Raw genomic sequence first — 16,987 nt, forward strand, 5'->3', positions numbered from 1 at the left:
TTAAGTTTTTCCATTTTGACCTCAAACCGATTAAGATAAACAGAGTAAGGTGTGACATGATTATTGCGTAATCTGTCTACTGCCATAATCAGTTTAATATCCAATTATTAGTGTGCATGTAAACAATCTCTTGTTTACATAAACATCTAATGTAATCTGACCACAAGCAATCATACTGCAGAAATTAACTCGTTGAACCTGGAATAGATTTTCACAAATAATATCTTTATTTCAGCATTGATGTGCATAATGCCAAACAAATGAGTGGCTGGAATTCACTGACTATGCCTGCAAGTCAGCAAAACACCTTAAAGCAATTTATTTAAAAAACAGAACAGAGAAAAAACGTTTTTTAAACAAACACATTTACTATAATATTCATAAAGACAAACAGTCAGAGATGAGAGTAGCTTGGCTATGTTTGTGTTCTTACTTTTATGGGCAACAGTTGCTAATACATATGTCAGCCATAAGTGTTCCCTGATTGCAAAAAAATATATAAAATAATACATCACATGTGCTACATCACACTCTGCTTGAGCATAGTCACCTGCCCTATACCATACAACTGTCTAAACACATCTAGAACCCGCAATTAAAACACAGAACATAAACATCAGTAGACAATATATTATAAATATACATATGAAAACAATAGCGCCCTTCTCAGGTTTACTGTAGTCTCTTTCTGCCCTTCCGCCAGTGAGGTAAGCCACAATCTGAGGAAAGAAAATAGTGTAAGTGACAGATGAATCATTATAAAATCATATCTAAATATTTCTGATAAAATCTGATAAAATCATACCAACTGTTTCTAATAATCTATATGAAACGGGTTTTTTTGGTCTGCTTTGAATCTGCTAGCCATGAAGTAAGCCCTTAACCTATTCACCTATTTTTGTGTTGCTATGTTATGTTTTTTCTTTGTGGTTTTTATATTCATCATTCATGTTCCTCACACAAGTGCTTTATACTCCTTCCTGCCTTATATTTTCATATGGAAACTCTTCAATTGAATGGTTCACAGATATGCTATAGCCGCAAAACATCTACTGATCTCTCTGTAAAATAGGGAAAATATCAACCTTAAGAGGTGCTGATGCTATTAACCTGTGAAATGAATAGTGCATGATACAGACATGATAACAGGCCCTAACATAACATGTCTACGGCTCTATGTTGTGTCAGTATGATGCACATAAAGACAAAGAAAACAGTAAGAGGACTGGCAAGATGTGTGGAAAGCAGCCAACACCGCATCTCTTCCCCTTTAAGATTGTGTTGAAATCAGTCCGTATGTTCTCTTTCCCACGGTCTGACATGACTTAGCTTTCTTTACATTAACTCAAAGTACCATCTGGGTTAAACTTTGTTTGACCAATCTAACCAGGCAACACATGTTTTACCTATATAGGATGTGTAAATAAATAATAAATAGGCTAACAGGAGATATTGACAGGCATGTCCAAGTCATTTTATAGCACAGACCTAAATGGGTATGACCTGGGCATGCAGAACCATCTCTTTTCAAACAGTGTTGAATAAGAACATAGTGTCTACAGACACTGAAGAGACGCAATGAACACAACACCCTTATACAGTATGCCAAACCAGTTGAGTAGGTTTGTGTTGATGGGGAAAACGCCAACTTTTGGTATTTAGCAGTCAGACAACTACGCCTTATTTACTTTGAAGAACTACTAAAATAGTGATTTTGTCAGACTGCATAGGCAGAGGCTCTATAGAGACGAGATGATGACTTGGAATGAAATAATAAAGTCATCAAATAAAACAAATATACATAACAACTTAAATATTTGTAATGTTAATAAATTATGGTTTATAAGTTATATGCTGATGGACAATCACTACCATCATGGGACTTTCATTAATTGTTTTATTCTGTCCAAAAGTATGTGGTCACCTGCTCATCGAACATCTTATTCCAAAATAATGAGCATTAATATGGTGTTAGATGAGGTTGAGGTCAGGGATCTGTGCAGGCCAGTCAAGTTTATCCACACCGATCTCAACAAATCATTTTTGTATGGACCTCCGTTTGTGCACGGGGGTATTGTCATGCTGAAACAGGAAAGGGCCTTGCCCAAACTGTTGCCCAAAGTTGGAAGCACAGAATCGTCTAGAATATCGTCTGCTGTAGCATGAAGATTTCCCTTCACTGGAACTAAGGGGCCTAGCTCGAACCATGAAAAATAGCCCCACACCCTTATTCCTCCACCAAACTTTATAGTTGGCACTATGCATTTGGGAAGGTAGCTTTCTCCTGGCATCCACCAAACCCACATTTGTCTGTCAGACTGCCAGATGGTGAAGCATCACTCCAGAGAACGCGTTTTCACTGCGCCAGAGTCCAATGGCGGCGAGCTTTACACCACCTCAGCTGATGCTTGGCATTGCGCATGGTGATCCCAGGCTTGTGTGGATGCACGGCCATGGAAACCCATTTCATGAAGCTCCCGACAAACAGTTATTGTGCTGACGTTGCATCAAGAGGCAGTTTGAAACTCAGCAGTGAGTGTTGCAACCGAGAACAAACAATTTTTACGAACGACACGCTTCAGCACTCGGCACACGCTTTCTGTGAGCTTGTGTGGCTTACCAGTTCACGGCTGAGCCGTTGTTGCTCCTAGACGTTTCCACTTCACAGTAACAACACTTACAGTTGACCGGGCAGCTCTAGCAGGACAGACATTTGACTAACTAACTGGAAAGGTGGCATCCTATGACAGTGCCACGTTGCTCTTCAGTAAGGCCATTCGGAGATTTCATGGCTGTGTGCTCAATTTTATATACCTGTAAGCAACAGCTATGCTGAAAAAGCCAAATCCACAAATTTGAAGGGGTGTCCACATACTTTTGTATATATAGTGTATAGTCTTAACTCATGTTACAAGAGGAGGAATGAATGAAAACTGCACGTCTGGAAAAGTACTATATGGATGGACAGTGGGTAATTGAATTAGAGAGGGCAGAGTTCAGAGGTAATGGAAGAGAGGAAGTACAGTAAGGGAATGAAGTGCACTCACAGTCTTGCTCTCTGTCTTCACTGGAAAAGCAGTCTTTGAAGAGACAGTGCATTGTCCGATAGCAGTTATCCAACAGAGATTTGGGGGTCACGAACTTCCAGCCTTTTGAGTCAATCTCCTTAACCCTTTTGTAGATCTCCTCTATTCGCTCTGGTGGCTCTCTCTGAGAGATAAATATACATGGCCATTATGAGATACGTTTGTTCAAACAGAGATGGGTAGAACAGTGATGGTGACACTATGGCCGGTCTTACACACCTCATCAGTCTGTGGTGGGAACACCTGCTGGACCTTCCTGAAGAGATCCTCCAGGTCGGTGGTGTACTTGTAGGAGGGGTGTCTCACTGGCAAGACCCTCAGAATCCTCTTCAACACCTCCTGGTTGACCAACAGCCACACATCCTGCAGGTCCCAGTCTTCCAGATCCTCCACCCTCGCCCTCTGGAGGGACAAAGAGAAGAGAAAGAAGTGTGGTAGATAGGAAGAGATAGTGATGTTTTATTTAACCTTTATCAGGGAGCCATACTGATCCCAAGGTCTATTTTACAGATGAGCCCTGAATTAAATCAATTCCAGAAAATACACACTTCAAAATATAAATACAAACTGCAAGCAGAAAGAAAAACAGGATCAAACAAACAAACACATTCATCATTAATAAAGTTCTCAATCAGCTTTCTGAATTTCCCTAGAGGCACCAAAACATCCAATTTAAGAATTTGTAAAGATTGTTCCACAAATAAGGTTTAAGAAAACTAAAAGCTGATTTACCTAACTCAGTAAAAACCAAAGGAACTTCCAGAGTTAACTATATCTGAGACCGGGTGTGGTAAGTCATATGTCTAAAGTTTAGGAAAGATATTAGGAACAGCGGGACTTTTTGTAATATGGCTTTATAAATGAAAACATAGCAATGTATCAACCTACGTGACATCAAAGAAGGCCAACCAACCTTCTGGTAGAGAATGCTGTGATGAGTACTGCAATTGTCACCTGTAATAAAGCGCAGTGTGCTATGATAAACTGCATCTAACGACTTTAATGAAGTGGCAGGTCCGTTCATTTAGATGATGTCGCCATAGTCTAGGACCAATAAGATCATTGTCTGAACAGTCGGCTTTCTACTATTTAGCGAGAGGCAGGATCTATTCTATAGAAGAAGCCCATTTTTATTCTCAGATTCTTAACTCATCAATATGCTTTTTAAAAGACAGATTGTCATCTATCCAGATGCCCAGATATTTGTAAGCAGGGACACGATAAATATGGACACCATTCAAAGTACATATGCTTAAACAAGACATATTTTTATGCACTCTAGAGGACAACATATACTTAGTTTTATCTGCATTCATTACTAATTTCAGGTCAATAAAGTTTTTCTGTAATACAATGAAGGCAGACTTGTAGTTCAGACAGAGCCTGATCAACCGTGGGGGCAATAGCATACGCAACAGTATTATTGGCATACAAGTGCAGGTAAAAAAAATGTAGTTTTTTTTTTTTACAGCAAGTCGATATTGTATGTAACAGTAAAAAGTACAGGATCCAAAATCAATCGCTGTAGGACACCTTTTGTAATATCCAGGAGACATGATTTAACACCATCGGTAGATACACATTGAGTTCTATCTGTCAAGTCATTTTTAAACCAGTTCTTGGCCAATTGAGGAAAGCCTCTGAATTAGCAGTGAGTGATCAACAGTATCAATAGCCTTTGACTGGTCAATGAAGAGGGCAGCACAATGGTGCCTTTTATCCATACAGTTAAGCACATAATTTATAACTATGGATGCAGCAGACATAGTGCTATGACCTGGTCTAAAACCTGACTGATGTTCATTTAGAATACATTTTCAAAAATAAGATCTTAGCTGAGAATTAATCAAGGATTCTAAATATTTTAGCTAGATCAAGAAAGTTTAGAAATAGGGCGATAATTATTTAGGTCAAAAGGGTCACCACCTTTGTGAAGGGTTAGTACATGGGCCGCCTTCCAAACCGTCCCCATTCAAGTCAATGATGGCATAATGGGTGGACTGGCGGCCATTGCGAGTGTACCCAAAGCAGGAAGTAAAAGCAGGAAATGTACCCATCAATTTGTTGAATCAACTTAAATTACATTACAAAAAATACATTCCATTGCATGAGCCACATCAGTTAGCATCATTTGAATGAACATTCTACATTACCATGGAAATTATTACATCATAATACAAGGAAGCCATTGCGAGTGTACCCATGTACCCATACCAGTCAAATTGCCAGGGTAAGAGGTTCCAAGCCCGTTCTATTCATTCTTATTTCTATGGTGATGGCACAGTTTCTGAAACAATGCTTAGAGAATGCAGCCATCCCCACTACAACAAAAACATTGTTAAATACATATCATTTTGTCCTTGATTCAAATACTGTAGAATTCCTTTCATTCCCATGGAGGACTGCTCCTACTGGGGAGTGCTAATATTGCAGTCAGGTGACTTCAAAGCCTCTCAATGGCCAATACATAGCATCAGCAATCCAGGGTGTATACAAAGACAGTACTGGATGATGATATGCTGAAACTGCTTCTCCAATAGAAATCCCTGATCACACTTGTAGGCAATGTCATGGCTTGCTAAAAGGCACTGCATGGTCAATCTGACATCTGCATTGGCCGTGTAGCATTTACAGTGATATGGCCTCTGCAGAAATTAGGGCATTCATATTTCTTGCACTTGGTGGAGCAGCACAGAACTGAATTTGTCAAGGAAGTGAGTTTGTGTTTATACAGAACCTCCCACGGCCAACTACTGTTAACCAATCATTTCAATGCGGAGCTATACATAAGCATCAGCATTGTTACAACATTTGGGGGGTGCACGGCGATGCGGTAGAGAGCTCAATTTGGCCTCTGCATGCCTCCGGAGGCTCCGAAATTGCGTCACACCCTCCATAAGGAGCCTCCCACCAAATGTACAGATCAAGTATAAATTGTCTTTTAGCTAGCTACGCTCAAGTGTAGAAACACGTCATCGGGTCTAACGGTGGTCTCACATGTTCAACTACTTAAGACATAGGCTCAAATCTAGGTTGTCTCTTTACATTTTGAGAAAATCAACAACTTAGGGGACTTCTCAAACCCCGGCCTGGTCTGTTTGGTCTGTTTCACAAGCGTTCCCGGGAATTCTCACGATTTTGCATCTCTAGGTTTAGAAACTCTGTGGTTGTACATCATTGGATAGAGCGCCTGCCCGTGGGGAAAACAAGGTGTGATTACCTAGATTAACCCTTTTCTGTATGACCAAAAAATCAAGGACAATGTTGGCTCTTTTACAAGGGGTGTGAAAGGGAAAATGTTTTTGTTTTCCCCAATTTGTGTGCGTGGTCGAGGAGAATTCCCTATTATTACGTGAATATCGACTTGGACTATGGAATTGGTTGCTAGGTGACTGATGTAGTGATAAGAGTAAAGATAAAGGAGGGAGAATAAGGAAGGAATGTAGACAAAGGGTGAGTGAGTGGGTGGTGTGACAAGTAGATTTTTTCCATAATTTAAGTTAGATCAGTGGTAATGATAAGAAAACCAAGGGAGGGACTCACCAGCCTGCTGATATTGCTGAGTTTGAAGACCTCCTCATAGTGAACTCTGATGGTGTAATTAATGGGTAAATTGTGTTTCTGTTAAAAAGAAAAATGTTGGTGTCAGATTGTGTTGGTAGAAAAATACCACCTTTAATGTAATCTCCACATATATCAACTGTCAAGACTACTGTGTGTGATCCACACACTAGTCTTGCCTAATTTCATTAATATTCCAAACATGTTGTAACTGTCTCGATATATCCTGTCCCCTTCTTACCATGTTACGTCTTCTGCCTATGAGTTTGTTTTCCAATGTCTTCAAAGACGTGCACTGGGCAGTTCTGGGCGTCATCAAAACAAGAGGTAGTACACATATCAAACCTACAGGGGGCACAACATACATATGATATCATATAACATGTCACCCACTGACGCAGTTAAATATTCTAAAACAGTGTCGTAGCAGTATTGAAGTGGTATAATTGTGGTGAGAACTGAGCAAAGATGTTGAGACTGTCACAGTGCAAAGCCAGACCATAGCTCCTAGCTAGACCTTTGTGGTTGCTTTGCTAAAATGAATTATGCTGAACCACGACCTCTTCTTTCCATCAGACTCATCATCTCACTGAGAATCCACCAATCTCAGAGAAAGCCCAAACTGAGCCAGATTACAATACTGATTAAACACAACAATAATCTCCTCTAAAACGCTTTCACCTTAATCTGCATGTGGTCAAGTGCAGGAGACATCCAATACATTCATGGTCAGTGGTACATTTTTGCTATTATGTTTGAAAACAGTATTTTGGTCCTGTGGTCCAAACGCAGACTGAGACAGTAGTACCTATTTTGACAAAAGGGTATTTTTTCTCAGGAGTAACTAACTCTGACTAGCACAGTTTCATAGCAGTGGGGGCAGAGTGAGTGGTGGCATGCAGTCCAAAGCCAGTCTGTTGTGGACCACTGTGTGGTTAGATCCTGTGGCCGAGGGCTTAGATGTAGATGATTGTATAGTGACTCCGAGTCAGCAAAATCCCCAAGACCTCACAGCACTCTTCACAAAGACCTAGGAATGTACCTCACTGCACTCAGTCTACAGTCAGGGGCTCAAACATCAGATACCTCACTTACCCTACCCCCATTTATTGCCTTCAATACACATTCTTCCTCATATTCTTTAGTCAAGTGTGTGTATTTCTTTCTCTCTGTTACAGGACGTGGTTAGATACATCGGTTTAACAGCTTTTTTGGAACAGAAACCAGACCTACGCAATACTTTTTTTTGTTATCTCTCTTTCAATCTGAGATAGGAACTGATCAGACATATGATGTCTTCTACTGTCAATCCCCTATACACTTTCTAGCTTGAGCTCTCTGAAATATACATTGTTTGTCTATGATGAGTCATGGTTACAGCTCTTCAGTTTAAGGGGAGGGGGGGGGCATTGATCTCTTTTACGAAAACACTTTAGGGGTTTCTCCATAGCAGAACAAACTTTGTGTAAACTGTGATGAAGGTCTATTGTCTGAAACATTCGTGGTCCATTAAACCCTTTGTAGAATACACAAGAATGTCAGTGTGATTAATTTTCTTTTACTAACATATGGTATGCAAACCAGGGTGCCCAATGGGAAAAGGTATGCATCATTCGATTTATTACCACTCTCCAAAGACAACTGGGGCTCAGTTGCTGGTACTATAAACTCCCAACGGTCTCTACTGACAGATGTATTTCCTCACACTATTAAGGGCCTCTTAGCGCTCAGTAGGTGTATAAGTGGCTGAAGTGATGGGGCCTCACCCAGCCCATTGCAATACAAACAAAAATTATTCAAGAAACCAGGAATAACATCCATAATCTACCGGTACACATAATCTCAGTTCTGATCCCACACCACTACATCCCCACAATATGTCAAATCTCTAGCGTTTGGCCTGACACGTAGTTCCCAGGGCACTTGCAGTCGGTTAGAGGGACATCTGCAAGCCCTCCAATTCTTCACACAAGCACCACAGGACTTCTCTTACCCAATAGAGCTCCCAGGAGCCAGGTTGTTGACCGGACCATACTCCAATTTATGCCCGTTTAAACACGCTGGAGGCCTCCGACTCAGATCACACACTTTTCCAGAGCACCACAAGGTCCTTCTCGCTCCTTGTTAGCCTGTAACAGCAACACAGACAGGCATTTTTAACAGTTCAACATTGACTGTCTTCACTGGTTTCAATCAGATTTGTTCTGAATAGCTATAAACACCACAAAACCCTTGTCAGGTTGAAAGAACAGGAAATAATCAATGTACAGTATACGTTGACATTTGATGACAGATGTATGTGTACATCTCCGGCCACCAACCACTTAATGTCAAAAGGAGAAGTTTGAATTTTGAAACGCTGTATTGCCAAAACCGGTGCATTAGACAAAGCTGCGGGAAGATGTTTGGGGGTGGGGGAAAAACATGTTTTTTTGCCAGCGCTACAGACGGCTATATCGTGGACACCCCTTCAAATTAGTGGATTTGGCTATTTCAGCCACACCCATTGCTGAAAGGTGTATAAAATTGAGCGCACAGCCACACAATCTCCATGGACAAACATTTGCAGTAGAATGGCCTTAATGAAGACCTCAGTGACTTTCAACGTGGCACCATGCTGCCACCTTTCCATCAAGTCAGTTCATCAAATTTCTGCCCTGCTAGAGCTGCCCCGGTCAACTGTAAGTGCTGTTATTGTGAAGTAGAAATGTCTCGGAGCAACAACGGCTCAGTCGTTGCCGCACAAGCTCACAGAACGAGACCACAGAGTGCTGAAGAGCGTAAATATCGTCTGTCCTCATTTGCAACACTCACTACCAAGTTCCAAACTGCTTCTGGAAGCAACGTCAGCACAATAACTGTTCGTCGGGAGCTTCATGAAATGGCTTTCCATGGCTGATCAGCCGCACACAAGCCTAAGATCACCAAGCGTCGGCGGGAGTGGTGTGAAGCTTGCCTCCACTGGACTCTAGAGCAATGGAAACATGTTCTCTGGAGTGATGAATCACGCTTCACCATCTGGCAGTCCGACGGCGAATCTGGGTTTGGCGGATGTCAGTAGAACACTACCTGCTCGACTGCATAGTGCCAACGGTAAAGTTTGTTGGAGGAGGAATAATGTTCTGGGGCTGTTTTTCATGGTTCGGTTTAGGCCCCTTTAGTTCCAGTGAAGGGAAATCTTCATGCTACAGCAGACAATGACATCCTTGATGATTCTGTGTTTCCAACTTTGTGGCAACAGTTTGGGGAAGGCCCTTTCCTGTTTCAGTGTGACAATGCCCCGTGCACAAAGTGAGGTCCTTACAGAAATGGTTTGTCGAGATCGGTGTGGAAGAATGGGACTGGGCTGCACAGAGCCCTGACCTCAACCACATCGAACACCTTTGGGATGAATTGGAACGCCGACTGTGAGCCAGGCCTAATCTCCCAACATCAGCGACTGACCTCACCAATGTTCCTGTGGCTGAATGGAAGCAGGTCCCCACAGCAATGTTCCAGCACCTAGTGGAAAGCCTTCCCAGAAGAGTGGATGCTATTATAGCGGCAAGGGGGGGGGACAACTCCATTTTAATGCCCATGATTTTGGGATTAAATGTTCGACGAGCACATACATTTGGTCATGTAGTGTTTATACAGTCGTGGCCAAAAGTTTTGAAAATGACACAAATATCAATTTTCACAATGTTTGCTATTTCAGTGTCTTTAGATATTTTTGTTACTATGGAATACTGAAGTATAATTACAAGCATTTCATAAGTGTCAAAGGCTTTTATTGACAATTACATGAAGTTGATGCAAAGAGTTCATATTTTCAGTGTTGACCCTTCTTTTTTAAGACCTCTGCAATCCGCCCTGGCATGCTGTCAATTAACTTCTGGGCCACATCCTGACTGATGGCAGCCCATTCTTGCTTAATCAATGCTTGGAGTTTGGATTCACCTCCAGTTCTCAATGGGATTAAGCTCTGGGGAGTTTCCTGGCCATGGACCCAAAATATCAATGTTTTGTTCCCCGAGCCACTTAGTTATCACTTTTGCCTTATGGCAAGGTGCTCCATCATGCTGGAAAATGCATTGTTCATCACCAAACTGTTCCTGGATGGTTGGGAGAAGTTGCTCTCGGAGGATGTGTTGGAACCATTCTTTATTCATGGCTGTGTTCTTAGGAAACATTGTGAGTGAACCCACTCCCTTGGCTGAGAAGCAACCCCACACATGAATGGTCTCAGGATGCTTTAATGTTGGCATGACACAGGACTGATGGTAGCGCTCACCTTGTCTTCTCCAGACAAGCTTTTTTCCGGATGTCACAAACAATCGAAAAGGCAATTCATCAGAGAAAATGACTTTACCCCAGTCCTCAGCAGTCCAATCCCTGTACCTTTTGCAGAATATCAGTCTGTCCCTGATGTTTTTCCTGGAGAGAAGTGGCTTCTTTGCTGCCCTTCTTGACACCAGGACATCCTCCAAAAGTCTTCGCCTCACTGTGCGTGCAGATGCATTCACACCTGCCTGCTGCCATTCCTGAGCAAGCTCTGTACTAGTGGTGCCCTGATCCCGCAGCTGAATCAACTTTAGGAGACGGTCCTGGCACTTGCTGGACTTTCTTGAAGCCTTCTTCACAACAATTGAACCGCTCTCCTTGAAGTTCCTGAGGATCCGATAAATGGTTGATTTAGGTGCAATCTTACTGGCAGCAATATCCTTGTCTGTGAAGCCCTTTTTGTGCAAAGAAATGATGACGGCACGTGTTTCCTTGCAGGCAACCATGGTTGACAGAGGAAGAACAATGATTTCAAGCACCACCCTCCTTTTGAAGCTTCCAATCAGCATGACATAGTGATCCTTGTCCTCGTCAACACTCACACCTGTGTTAACGAGAGAATCACTGACATGATGTCAGCTGGTCCTTTTGTGGCAGGGCTGAAATGCAGTGGAAATGTTTTTGGGGGATGCAGTTCATTTGCATGGCAAAGAGGGACTTTGCAATTAATTGCAATTCATCTGATCACTCTTCATAACATTCTAGAGTATGTGCAAATTGCCGTCATACAAACTGAGGCAGCAGACTTTGTGAAAATGTATATTTGTGTCATTCTCAAAACTTTTGGCCACGACTGTATGTATAAATATAAATACAGTATATATACATACATACGCACTGAACAAAAATATAAATGCAACATGTAATGTGTTGGTCCCATGTTTCATGAGCTGAAATAAAAGATGCCATGCGCACAAAAAGAGTATTTCTCTCAAATTTTGGCACAAACTTGTTTACATCCCTGTTAAATGAGCATTTCTCTTTTGCCAACATAATCCATCCACCTGACAGGTGTGGCATTTCAAGAAGTTGATTAAACAACATGATCATTACACAGGTGCACCTTGTGCTGGGGACAATACAAGGCCACTCTAAAATGTGCAGTTTTGTCACACAACACAATGCCACAGATGTCTCAAGTTTTAAGGGAGTGTGCAATTGGTATACTGACTGCGGGAATGTCCACCAGAGCTGTTGGCAGAGAAATGAATGTTAATTTCTCTACCATAAGCTGCCCCAAAAGTTGTTTTACAGAATATGGCAGTAAGTCCAACCATGTAACCATGACAGCCTAGGATCTCCACATCCGGCTTCATCATCTGGGGGATCATCTGAGACCAGCCACCCAGACAGCTGATGAAACTGAGCAGTATTTCTGTCTGTAACAAATCCCTTATGTGGGAAAAAACTCATTCTGATTGGCTGGGCCTGGCTCCCCAGTGGGTGGGCCTTTGCCCTACCAGGCGCACCCATGGCTCCACCCCTGCCCAGTCATGTGAAATCCATAGATTAGGGCCTAATTCATGTATTTCAATTGACTGATTTCCTTATATTAATTAACTCAGTAAAATCATTGACATTATTATTAAATGTTTTTTTAGTACCAGTCAAAAGTATGGACACACCTACTCATTCAAGGGTTTTTCTTTATTTTTACTATTTTCTACATTGTAGTATAATAGTAAAGACATCACAACTATGAAATGACATATATGGAATTATGTAGTAACCAAACCAAAAAACTGTCAGACAAATCTAAATATAATTAACATTTTAGATTCTTCACAGCCACCCTTTGCCTTGATGACAGCATTGCACACTCTTGGCATTCTCACAAACATCTTCATGAGGTAGTCATCTGGAAAGCGTTTCAATTTTAACAGGCGTGCTTTGTTACAAAACTAAGGAGATGATTGTGGATTTCAGGAAACAGCAGAGGGAACACCCCCCTATCCACATCGATGGAACAGTAGTGGAGAGGGTAGTAAGTTTTAAGTTCCTCGGCGTACACATCACAGACAAACTGAATTGGTCCACCCACACAGCAGCAGCGCCTCTTCAACCTCAGGAGGCTGAAGAAATTTGGCTTGTCACCAAAAGCACTCACAAACTTCTACAGATGCACAATCGAGAGCATCCTGTCGGGCTGTATCACCGCCTGGTACTGCAACTGCTCCGCCCACAACCGTAAGGCTCTCCAGAGGGTAGTGAGGTCTGCACAATGCATCACCGGGGGCAAACTACCTGCCCTCCAGGACACCTACACCACCCGATGTCACAGGAAGGCCATAAAGATCATCAAGGACAACAACCACCCGAGCCACTGCCTGTTCACCCCGCTATCATCCAGAAGGCGAGTGCAGTACAGGTGCATCAAAGCTGGGACCGAGAGACTGAAAAACAGCTTCTATCTCAAGGCCATCAGACTGTTAAACAGCCACCACTAACATTGAGTGGCTGCTGCCAACATGGGAATTGATGGGAATTGACGTAAAATATATCACTAGCCACTTTAAACAATGCTACTTAATATAATGTTTACATACCCTACATTATTTATCTCATATATATACGTATATACTGTACTCTATATCATCTACTGCATCTTTATGTAATATATGTATCACTAGCCACTTTAAACTATGCCACTTTGTTTACATACTCATCTCATATGTATATACTGTACTCGATACCATCTACAGCATCTTGCCTATGCTGTTCTGTACCATCACTCATTCATATATCTTTATGTACATATTCTTTATCCCTTTACACTTGTGTGTATAAGGTAGTAGTTTGGAATTGTTAGCTAGATTACTCGTTGGTTATTACTGCATTGTCGGAACTAGAAGCACAAGCATTTCGCTACACTCGCATTGACATCTGCTAACCATGTGTATGTGACAAATAACATTTGATTTGATTTGTTAAAAGTTCATTTGTGGAATTTCTGTCCTTCTTAATGCATTGAGCCAATCAGTTGTGTTGTAGAGGTGGTATACAGAAGAGCTCTATTTGGTAAAAGACCAAGTCCATATTATGGCAAGAACAGCTTAAATAAGCAAAGAGAAACAACAGTCCATTATGACTGACATGAAAGTCAGTCAATACGGAAGATTTCAATAACTTTGAAAGTTTCTTCAAGTGCAGTCGCAAAAACCATCAAGCACTATGATGAAACTGGCTCTCCTGAGGATTGCCACAGGAAAGGAAGACCCAGAGTTACCTCTGCTGCAGAGGATAAGTTCATTATTGTTAGCAGCCTCAGAAATTGCAGCCCAAATAAATTCTTCAGAGTTCAAGTTGGACCGCAGAGTGAAGGAAATGCAGCCAACAAGTGCTCAGCATATGTGGGAACTCCTTCAAGACAGCTGGAAAAGCATTCCAGGTGAAACTGGATGAGAGAATACCAAGAGTGTACAAAGGGTGGCTATTTGAAGAATCTCAAATATAAAATATATTTTGATGTGTTTAACACATTTTGGGTTACTACATGATTCCATGTGTTATTTCGTCGTTTTGATGTGTTCATTATTCCAGAATGTAGAAAATAGTAAAAATAAAGAAAAGTCTTTGAATGAGGTGTCCAAACTTTTGACTGATACTGTGTAAATATACAGTTGAAGTCGGAAGTTTACATACACCTTTGCCAAATACATTTAAACTCAGTTTTTCACAATTCCTGACATTTAATGCTAGTAAAAATTCCCTGTCTTAGGTCAGGATCACTAATTTATTTTAAGAATGTGAAATGTCAGAATAATAGTAGAGAGAATGATTTATTTCAGCTTGTATTTCTTTCATCACATTCCCAGTGGATCAGAAGTTTACATACACTCAATTAGTATTTGGTAGCATTGCCTATAAATTGTTTAACTTGGGTCAACCGTTTCTGGTAGCCTTCCACAAGCTTCCCACAATAAGTTGGGTTAATTTTGGCCCATTCCTCCTGACAGAGCTGGTGTAACTGAGTCAGGTTTGTAGGCCTCCTTGCTCCAACACGCTTATTCAGTTCTGCCCACACATTTTCTATAGGATTGAGGTCAGGGCTTTAGTGATGGCCATTCCAATATCTTGACTTTGTTGTCCTTAAGAGCAGTGGCTTCTTCCTTGCTGAGAGGCCTTTCAGGTTATGTCAATATAGGACTCGTTTTACTGTGGATATAGATACTTTTGTACCTGTGTCCTCCAGCATCCTCACAAGGTCCTTTGCTGTTGTTCTGGGATTGATTTGCACTTTTTTGCACCAAAGTACGTTCATCTCTAGGAGACTGAATGCATCTTCTTCCTGAGTGGTATGAATTCTGCGTGGTCCCATGGTGTTTATACTTGCGTACAATTGTTTGTACAGATGAACGTGGTCCAAGGATGAACCAGACTTCTTGGCTGATTTCTTTTGATTTTCCCATCATGTCAAGCAAAGAGGAACTGAGTTTAAAGGTAGGCCTTGAAATACATCCACAGGTACACCTCCAATTGACTCAAATGATGTCAATTAGCCTATAGGAAGCTATCTAAAGCCATGACATCATTTTCTGGAATTTTCCAAGCTGTTTAAAGGCACAGTCAACTTGGTGTATGTAAACTTCTGACCCACTGGAATTGTGATACAGTGAATTATAAGTGAAATAATCTGTTTGTAAACAATTGTTGGAAGAATTACTTGTGTCATGCACAAAGCAGATGTCCTAACCAACTTGCCAAAACTACAGTTTGTTAACAGTAAATTTGAGTGGTTGAAAGTGGTTGAAAAACGAGTTTTAACGACTCCACTTCACATGCGAATCCAAAATACCTTTGAATTCAGGAATTCTCCAATCTGGAGGCATGACAAATGTGAATGGGGTATGAATAATGTGATCATTCATTCACGTGAATTTCCATGATCAGTTCCAAAAAAAATTTTTTTTTAAATACAGAAACTTCTGACAAAATTGACAAGAACATTAAATCACACATCACAGCTGTAACTTGGAGAAAAGTAGAGGACAGTGCCCCAAACATAACTTACATATATCACATGTATGGACATATGTTATATGACAATTATATGACAATAAAATGCATCGTAAATAGAGTAGGCATAGCCAACACTGGCAAATAGCATGTATATATATCCTATGGATCCCAAGGGTCTTCATTTTTTAACCATATAGCCTACAATATCAAAACAGCACCTTCGGCACCAGCGTCAATATTAAATAATAGCATGTCTTGTAAATAGGCCATATAACTAAAATTGGCTAAGCGCAGCAATACATAACACATCCAATATTTGCTCAAGACGTTACAAATATCACTTCCATATTCACCTGCACAATCTCAGCAGTAACTCCACAGAAACTCGCAACTTCAACACTCCAATGACCATCAGCAGCAGCGACCAAAAGCACACATGGTTCACACAAACGATTTACTTACAAGGCTGGGAAACCACGCGTGCGTGACTGGTCAGTGATATTTAAACAATGTCATCTTTAATAGATGACCTGCGCGCAGCAACACCCAAAATAAAACCCCCGTTTTTGGCGAACGCGAATTTGGGAAAATCCCTGAAGCTCCACTTTCTTTGGCCCAGAACTCCAAAACGAGAGAATATTGATAAATTGCGCAATGTCCAAATGGTCGTCTCCAGCTCCACCTTGCAGGCGCAAATTGTCAGGTTTTACTTTCACTTTCCATGCACTGCGCCATAACTCTCCCAAATAATAATCTCATCCCCGACTAGACTGCCCTAAATATTACATTCTAATTCAGTATCCTAATACAAATTATAAATTATAAAATTCAAATACAATTTGTTGGCACAGATATCGCACCATACTCCACATTCAGCTCCTTAAAACGTACTCCATGTGTTCAACAGCCACGCGGCCATGTAAGGCCATTTATTCACAATCACACAATTTCATGACATTAATGTCACCTATCTTCTAGGGCACAGAGTTCATTGTGAACAAATAGACTGACTGCTCGAGTGACCAACATATGCCTACTCAGGACAGCTAGGGTACCAA

At 41.2% G+C, this 16,987-nt stretch overlaps 1 protein-coding gene across 2 annotated transcripts; it reads right to left on the reverse strand.

The window, feature by feature from the left end:
* Positions 1-204: 204 nt before the first annotated feature.
* Positions 205-16,623, reverse strand: il34 (interleukin 34). Of its 2 annotated transcripts, none has more exons than XM_035790958.2 (7): positions 16,392-16,623; positions 8,641-8,776; positions 6,889-6,992; positions 6,630-6,707; positions 3,306-3,488; positions 3,048-3,210; positions 205-719 (listed from the first exon to the last, which is right to left on the reverse strand). In XM_035790958.2, the coding sequence occupies exons 2-7, from the start codon at positions 8,678-8,680 to the stop codon at positions 673-675; spliced, it is 615 nt and encodes a 204-aa protein (XP_035646851.1). In that variant the 5' UTR covers positions 8,681-8,776; positions 16,392-16,623; the 3' UTR covers positions 205-672. The 2 variants fall into 2 exon arrangements, with proteins under 2 accessions (XP_035646851.1, XP_035646850.1); XM_035790957.2 differs by having other exon boundaries at positions 16,283-16,622.
* Between the last annotated feature and the right edge of the window lie 364 nt (positions 16,624-16,987).

Source organism: Oncorhynchus keta, chromosome 17 (assembly GCF_023373465.1).
Source record: "Oncorhynchus keta strain PuntledgeMale-10-30-2019 chromosome 17, Oket_V2, whole genome shotgun sequence".
Lineage (NCBI taxonomy): Eukaryota > Metazoa > Chordata > Actinopteri > Salmoniformes > Salmonidae > Oncorhynchus > Oncorhynchus keta.